The sequence below is a fragment of the Nicotiana tabacum genome, chromosome 13 (assembly GCF_000715075.1).
Source record: "Nicotiana tabacum cultivar K326 chromosome 13, ASM71507v2, whole genome shotgun sequence".
NCBI classification, from domain to species: domain Eukaryota; kingdom Viridiplantae; phylum Streptophyta; class Magnoliopsida; order Solanales; family Solanaceae; genus Nicotiana; species Nicotiana tabacum.
The window spans coordinates 44875573-44884290 of NC_134092.1; the positions used below are offsets into that span (position 1 = coordinate 44875573).

General features: G+C 38.6%; 1 protein-coding gene across 1 annotated transcript; it reads left to right on the top strand.

The window, feature by feature from the left end:
* The first annotated feature begins 7169 nt into the window (after positions 1 to 7169).
* On the top strand, positions 7170 to 7988 carry LOC107809030 (EPIDERMAL PATTERNING FACTOR-like protein 5). The gene is made up of 3 exons (XM_016633623.2): positions 7170 to 7328; positions 7429 to 7475; positions 7649 to 7988. Exons 1-3 carry the CDS (start codon positions 7223 to 7225, stop codon positions 7871 to 7873), a joined length of 378 nt encoding a protein of 125 aa, XP_016489109.1. The 5' UTR covers positions 7170 to 7222; the 3' UTR covers positions 7874 to 7988.
* The last annotated feature ends 730 nt before the right edge of the window (positions 7989 to 8718 follow it).

Below are 8718 nucleotides of genomic sequence, written 5' to 3' on the forward strand. Positions count from 1 at the left end.
TTGCTTTCAATTCCTGGAAACTCTTTTTCACAAGCAACTGACCATTGGAACTTAATTGCCTTCTGCGTCAATTTAGTCAATGGAGAGGCAAGAGTAGAAAACCCCTCCACAAACTTTCTGTAATATCCAGCTAAGCCTAAGAAACTGCGAATCTCTGTTGGAGTTGTAGGCCTCGGCCAATTATTCACAACTGTAATTTTCTGAGGATCAACCTTAATTCCCTCACTAGAAACTACATGACCAAAGAATATGACTGATTCAAGAAAAAATTCATACTTTGAAAACTTTGCATATAACTGGTGCTGATGTAGGGTTTGCAGAACTACCCTGAGATGGTCAGCATGGTCCTCCTGACATCGTGAATATACAAGAATATCGTCAATGAACACTATCACAAAGGAGTCGAGGAATGGCTTAAAAACGCGATTCATAAGATCCATGAAGGGTGCTGAAGCATTTGTTAGCCCAAAAGACATTACTAGAAACTCAAAATGCCCATACCGGGTTCTAAAAGCTGTTTTCGGAAAATCCCGCTCCCTGATCTTCAATTGGTGATACCCGGATCGTAAATCGATTTTGGAGAAGTACCTAGCACCTTGCAATTGATCAAACAAGACATATATACTTGGCAGTGGGAACTTATTTTTGACTGTTACCTTATTAAGCTGCCGATAGTCAATACAAATTCTCACTGACCCATCTTTCTTTCTTACAAAAAAGACTGGTGTGCCCCAAGGCGACACGCTTGTCTGGATAAAACCCTTTTTCTAACAAATCTCTCAATTGTTCCTTTAGCTCTTTCAGTTCTGCTAGTGCCATTCTGTAGGGTGAAATAGATATAGGATACGTGTATGGCATCAAATCAATCCCAAAATCAATCTCCCTGTCTGGTGGGATCCCAGGGAGTTCATCCGAAAAGACTCCTAGAAATTCATTCACAACAGGCGTAGACTCAAGTGTAGGTGCCTCAGCATCGGTATCCTTAACCTGGACCAAATGGTAAATACATCCCTTGTTGATCATTTTCGTGGCCTTTAGGTAAGAAATAAACCTACCCTTCGGCACTACATCATCACCCTTCTACTCAATAACTGGCTCATTCGGAAATTCGAACCTAACAGTTCTGGTTCGGCAATCAAGCTTGGAAAAATAAGAATAAAGCCAATCCATCCCCGTTATCACATCAAAATCGACCATTCTCAATTCAATAAGATAGGCCACGGTGTCCCGACCATGCAACATAACAACACAATCCCTATAAACCCGCATGGCTAAAATAGACTCACCAATCGGAAGAGATACAGAGAACGACTCATAAAGTTATTCTGGTTCTATCCCAAATTTCATAGCAACATAAGGTGTGACATATGACAAAGTGGAACCGGGATCAATAAGAGCATATACTTTATGAGATTGAACAGTCAATATACCTGTGACAACATCTGGAGAAGCCTCTGAATTCTGGCGACCCCTCATAACATAGAAACGGTCGGATCCTCCCGAACTCTATGCTCCACCCCTAGCTGCACCACGCCCTGCGGGTGTTGGAGTGCCTCGAGCTGGAGGAGGTGTTGCGGATGTAGTAGCTGCAGAACTGGATGGTTGTACCATGCCCCTGCCCACACCCTGGCGGGACGAATGCCAATCCCTTTGAATGTGACCCCCAATCCGCATCTGTAGCATATGGGTAAGTCCATGTAGCATATTCCTAGGTGCGTCTTTCCACACTTAGGGCATAGGGGCTTCCTCTGCTGCTGGAATCTACCACCATGACGACCCTGCTGATTGGATCCCCTGTTGCCCTGACTGGGCCTGAAACGGCTCCACTGCTGTTGCTGACTAGGCCTTGATGGCGGTGCACTAGCCGAAGACTGAGCAAAGGACTGTGATGGCCCTGACGACCCTCCTCTGAATGTTGACTTGCCACCACCTGAAGAACCACCAAAGTTGCCCATAGACCGGGCCTTATTACTACCCTCTCGCTCCATTCTGTTCCTTAATTTGCGGGTCTCTGTGGCTTGAGCGAATGCCACAATCTTTCCATAGTTCATATCAGAATTCAAGGCTGCTTCAGCGGCCTCACTAATTACCAAGGGACTAAGGCCCTATACAAATCGGCGAACTCTAGCCTTCATAGTGGGCAGCATGTAAATAGCATATTTAGACAGGCACGCGAATCTCATATGGTAATCCCACACACTCAGGCTACCTTGCCTCAAGTTCTCAAACTCAGTAGCATGGGTTGCCTTAGTCTTGGCAGGCAATAAATGATCAATGAAGTCATCGGGAAACTCACTCTACCTTGCCGGAGGGCTCCCTTCTTCACGAGACTCCTCCCATAGTTCAAACCAAGAATATGCCACCTCTTTCAGGCGGTAGGAGGCCAATTCCACTGCCTCTATTTCAGTAGCACGCATAACTCTGAGAGTCTTGTGCATCTCATCAATGAAATCCTGGGGATCTTCCTCTGGGTTAGTACCCGTGAACACTGGAGGATCCAACTAGAGAAACATGTTCACCCTGGAACCAGTAGAATCCCTTGGCTGACTGGAAGAAGTGGGTGCAACATTTGACCTCTGGGACTGGGAAGCCACTATTTGAGCCAACATCTATATGGCTCCCCTAAGATCAACATCAGAAACACCAGAATCAGAAGCTGGAACTGGAGGTGGAACTGGTATATCAGTTGAAGGAACTGTTGCACCTTCAGTAGGTGTAAGGACAAGTGCGGTCTGATCAATTGTAGTAGAGTCAGGTAGTGTAGTAACTGGAGGAATATTCTCACTCCTCGGGTGCTCACCCGCATCATCAATTATATGATCAACTGTCACTCATGGGGTGACATTGGCTCTTTGACCAGTTCTTGCCTTCTTCTTAGGCACCATGTACTGAAAATTAGAGCAACTCAGGAGTTAAAGGAGGAACAATCTTACAACAAGCTTTATCGCACGATCAAGAACATGAAAGAAAGGTATTATTCCTAAATGCCCATGTAGCATCCTACTTATAGATATGGTCGACAACACACCGATAATAAGGACTCTACTAGACACGGCTCCGAGACATCCTATGACACTTTAAAACCTTAGGCTCTGATACCAAGTTTGTCACGCCCCAACACCGAGGAGCGCGACCGGTGCTCAACCGAGTGAACCCGACCGAGCAAGCCTATTAGATTTCATTCTATCCAAACTCATCCATGAATTGAGATAATACATATTATACTTAATTAGACGAAAATGTATTCATGTCTACAATAACAATTCATTTCCAATTGTTTCATCATTTTTAAAGTCTCAAATGGACAAGTAATATATCCACAACATAACATAGTTTGTCATTCCCCAGCACCAATATACAACCCATACTATGTCTACGAAACCTCTATAGATAAAGAAGAGTACAATGATAATGCCGGCAACAAGGCCCCGGCTATACCTCAAATAGAATACATAAAGTACAAAGATATATGACCCCGGAATGAAGTGGGGCTCACCAAGTTAACTGGGAACAAGGTGTACTTCTATCACTGATCAATATCTCCTACTGTGGAACCACCTACATCCATTTAAAGATGCAGCGCCCCCGACAAAAGGGACGTTAGTACCGTCGAATCGCACTAGTATATATAACTAAACACCCTCTCAATAGAATGATAAATAATACAAATAAGATTATCATAATATCAATGAAAGATTTAATCAACATCAAACCTCAATTTAGGATCAAGACAATGTTCAAATTAATTTTCATATCTCACATTGGGAGATTTTTAGTATCGATATACCATTATCCACAATACTATTATTCACAAAACCAGTACCACCGTACTCTCAGCACGGAGTCCGATCACGACCTGATCGGTTAGGCCATCTCATTAGAGGCATCAACCATAATTTCTCTCAATATCAATACCACAGTCTTTAACAAGGAGTCTGATCATGACCTGATCGTCTAGGCTATCCATTAGGGACATCAACCATAATTACCATTTCAATTACAATTTCCAGCACAATCACCACCACGTGTGCGGCATAGTGTCCGATCACGACCCGATCGGCTAGGCCGTCTTATTTGAGACATCAACCTTTTTATATCAATCATCACATTTCATAATACTTTCACATCTTTTCATTTTATTGGCACTAGTGGCCATAATTGTAAGATCATTCTTGGCATGTTGGACATATTCAGTATTTCATGCTCACGTTATCAATTTCAAATATCATTAACAACAAACACAATTCAAATCAAAGTGTATAGTACACATGTGAATAATTTAGAGTCTAATGCACATAGAGATATTTCACAAAATTTGGCATAATAGCCTTTATTTGAACTTGACTTAAGTCGAAACATTATTAATGCACAACCCAAATTTTAACACATCCTCAATTGGTAACATAACATGAATAGAGCATTTGTGATGCTTGTTGAACATATATCGTTCAACCCAATCTTACTCGGAATAGACAATTTCATAATGAATCACTCCAGACTTACATAATTTACATGAATATAGTGGGATTCAATTCTAAGAGAAAGGTTTAGCCAACATACCTCAATTGAGCTTCCTTAAACTCTAAAATATTTCGGAATTCTTCGCAACTTCAATCTATTTTAGAAATATAACAAATTGAACCACAATTAGGAAGATGATTATGTTTCTAGCTCATTTGAGCATTTTATCAAACACTAGGTGTGCATTAAGATTCAAGGTCCTTTTTATGGAGGATTCCATCATCCCACAAACGAACCTTCACCATTTTTAGCTCAACAATCTTTCTACACTTTGATAAAATATGCATGTAAAATAACCAACCCTCTTGCCTAGAAATTATCTTGTTTATTATCCATTTCCACACAAAATTCAAAATTGAGGGTTAGGGTGTAGAATCTTACCTCTATGATGAAGACCTAGTGAGTTGCCCTTCTTATTCTTCCAAATCTTGAGCAAGAATTGAAGAACAATTATTGAAGAATCACCTTCTCACTCTAGGGCACCCTCTCTCACTCTAAAATGTCAGATAATAGCTCAAAAATGACCCAAAGAGTGTATTTAATGAAATAGGATCGGATTTTAAAAATCCAAAAATGGAGCTCCGGAACAAGGTATGCGATCGCATATGCGAACGCATAAGCGATATGCGGTCCGCATATCGGTCGCATATTTGGTTACAAAATAGCCAAAAGAACTGCCTGTGTATGCGGTCACTATGTGGTCCGCATAACTATTATGCGGTCGCATAATGCACCGCATAGTTGACCGCATAGTTTCTTCCAACTAACCTAATCAACTGCCTCACTCTGCGGCCATTATGCGGTCCACAGAGTGGTTCTGCGGTCGCATAATGGACTGCAAAAATGTACTTTTCCACCGAAAATATTTCTTTACTTTCTACAATCCTCAAACACGTAAGCCTAGTTCGGCACCATGAAACATTATTTTCTTTGCAAACTTTACCGGGCTTTACACTTAAGTACTTCAAAATATTTCGGGGTGTTACAGTTATTCTCCACCAATACCTCACCTCCCCAATATAATGAAACCCTAATTTTTCGCTCTTCGGACATTATGAAAAAATGCAAAATAGCTTAACGAATAAATATTTCAGAAGATCTGAAAGATCGTGAATAGATTTTTACCAAATTCTGAAACTCCTTAAATAAGAAAAAAATCAGTTCGGGGGTATAATTATTTGATGTATAGCGCACACATAATAAGCGCTATATATGTAGCGCGTATACTCCATGCGCTATACTCATATGAATTGGTGGGTCAGTAAAATGCAGCTGAATTATTGTTGGGGCAGGAAAGTTCAAATATAGCGTGGTTATTCACCGCGATGTACCTTAACGGACAAACGTACCGTTAAGATATAGCGCGGTGAATAACCGCACTATATATAAAATGATAGTCAATTTTTTTCCCACCTATTTTTATCGTTTGAATCCAAAAGAACCATACTTTGGTCCGTACTCTATTTTTGAAACATATTCAAATGAACTGTCAAACATTATGTGATACAAGCGTCAAAGTAAATACAGGGGGCACTGCTACATTACTGAAAGATAGTTGTGAGAGGATGAGACAAACACTCCTCTTATAAATGATGCTTAACACCGGAAAAGAAAAGAAAAGAAAGAAAATAAATTACATGATTGCTTAACCAAATAGTTGAATATGATAAGGCGAACTAGGGATTATTTTATATCACCTTTCAAGTGAGAAAAATTAATCCAGGGATTACAATCTTAAATCCCAAAATTATAATTTTAAGATTATAATTTCAAAATAATTTAATTCATATACCAAACGATCAGTTAGTGGTCTTACTAGAAGCAAATTCGAATTAATTTGTCGAGCAAGTAAATTTCTAGTACTGTACGCCAAAAGGAAAAAAAGAATTGATCCCAGGCATAAATGGAATAAGGTCCTACCCCTTAAATTATTTCTTTAATTTATTTATCAGGAATAGTGCTATTTGAGACAGCAAGCCAGGTAGCCTATACTAGGCCAAGAATAGTCCTTAATTATAGGTATTTGACTGCTATCTAATCTAATGACAATTAAACTCCATTGGACGGCCCCCCTTTTTCACAATTCTTTTCTTCTTGCTTTTATTGGTAAAATGGGAGGAACTGAGACAGTGGTCCACTGGTCCTGCATGTATGTACGATTACTTTCATTTTTTTAACATACTGTAATATAATTTGTGATCATCAGTTTTCGAGTGACTTATCAAGAGTCTCAGTTTTCTGCTTGAAAAGCAGAGCGATCATATTCCCAAGTCTCAGCTTAAACAAATTAAAATCTTTAATAAGATACACATAGGACAAAAAGTACTTGTTACCTGATTTTTTTTTTTTAGTTCGTGTTTCAAAAAATGACTCGTTTTTTTATTTGGAAATAATTTACCTTTAAAACATAAAATATGTGCCTCATTTTACAACACAAATTCAAAAATCTTTTTTTTTTGCTTAAATTCTGTGCCCAATCAAATAAGTTCACATGAATTGAAACGGAGGGAGTATAATATATCTGCTGACATGTATTTTCAAGTGATTGGTTAATGGTGTAGTATTTTGTTTGTTCTTTTATCATCTTTTGACAGTATAAATACGTTTGCAATTATTTCTAAGCTACTTCAAGTGTGAGTGATCTATAGGTCAACAAAGTCTTCAACAGCCTCTTTATATATAGCGTAAAAAAACTGGACAAATGAAGATCAGAAACTATGGTTTCCTTCTAGCAGCTATTTTAAGTTTGGTTTCTGCAACAAGGAACAAGCCATTTGCAACATACAAAAGTCCCCATCTTCAACAAGGTTTGAATGTTTAATTACTTCTCTTTCAGCTTGTTCTCTACATGTTGTCATTTGCAAGGACCTGTTCTTTAGTTCTGACTTCATAACTTTTAATCTGAAGTACGCAAAGACTTCAATTCTGCTCAAGCTGCTTTGCAAAAGATGCAGGTATTTAATCTTACAGCAATGATCACTACGCTGTCACCTTATCAATTTCAACCAAGTTGAGATAGACTATATGAATTATCACTGTTCATATATACCATTGCATTTGTGCCCGTCTCGGCAACTATAATTAAGCCTTAATGGTTTTTTTATTCTTTTCTTTGCTAAATAATTAGGGACTTGACAGCATGGAAAGGGCAGGAGATAAGAATGAGAATGCCATTGAAGGGCTAAGGAGACTTGGTTCAACGCCACCAAATTGTGAGCACAGATGTGGAAGGTGCAAACCATGTATTGCTATTCAAGTACCTACAAAAGCAGACCATTTGGAGGTACAATATGCCAATTACGAACCTGAAGGTTGGAAATGCAAGTGTGGCACTTCTTTATTCGATCCTTAAAAAGTTTTCCCCTTTTGCCTTCCCATTTCTTTTTTGGCTTCAAAAGTGCAGCGTTTCCACTCTCCTGCATGTGTAAACTATTGAAAAATGAACACTCATCTGTTCAATGTACTTCTTTCCATTTTATGTGACAATGAGATGAGTGATTAGGCATCGAATTTAAGATATTAATTTGATTTATGTAATATGTTAGTGATGATGTAAAGTATATAAAGATGGTGATTGAAAAGATAACAATTATCACATCACGTCGAAGTTAAAATGCAAATAGCCTAGTGAATTTAAATTTTCATAAGCTTTAAAACTTGTGACATAATACTCCACTAGAATAATCATCAAACATTTTAAAATTTCCCAAAATAAAAAGAATGTCACGTATAAAGTGTTGAGATTTGAGTTTTGATGATTAACAATTGTGTCCAATGAACGTTTGCTAGGAACCAGGTCCTCAAAGTATAGATGCTAAAGGTTCTTAAAAGACAGTAACTTTTACACAAAGTTACTGTAGTCCGATATTGCTGGAGAGGACTCTTGATGCGATAATGACTGTTGCCCAATAATATTTGCCTGAATATCTGATAGACATGAGTCACCAGATTCATGGAATCCTTAGAACTTCAGGATTGCAAGCAAACTAAACATTTGAGTAAAACATGGTTTAATATACTTAATAGCGAAAATGTCACAATTCTCTCATAAAAACAATAATAATTACTACAACAACCCCTAAAATTTACTGTCAACGAGTACATGAGCACTACTGAGTATCAAAATATATACCAAATCCGTAATACAACTGTCTGAACAGTAGAACAGTAATAATAAAAATAAAAGAAAAGAGAGTC

What these genes read in the sequence shown, in the direction of transcription:
- LOC107809030 (XM_016633623.2), top strand. Translation starts at nt 7,223, where the DNA reads ATGAAGATCAGAAACTATGGTTTCCTTCTAGCAGCTATTTTAAGTTTG. An exon ending in AAGTCCCCATCTTCAACAAG is followed by an intron (nt 7,329 to 7,428) that starts GTTTGAATGTTT and finishes TTTAATCTGAAG; the next exon opens with TACGCAAAGACTTCAATTCT. An exon ending in CTGCTTTGCAAAAGATGCAG is followed by an intron (nt 7,476 to 7,648) that starts GTATTTAATCTT and finishes CTAAATAATTAG; the next exon opens with GGACTTGACAGCATGGAAAG.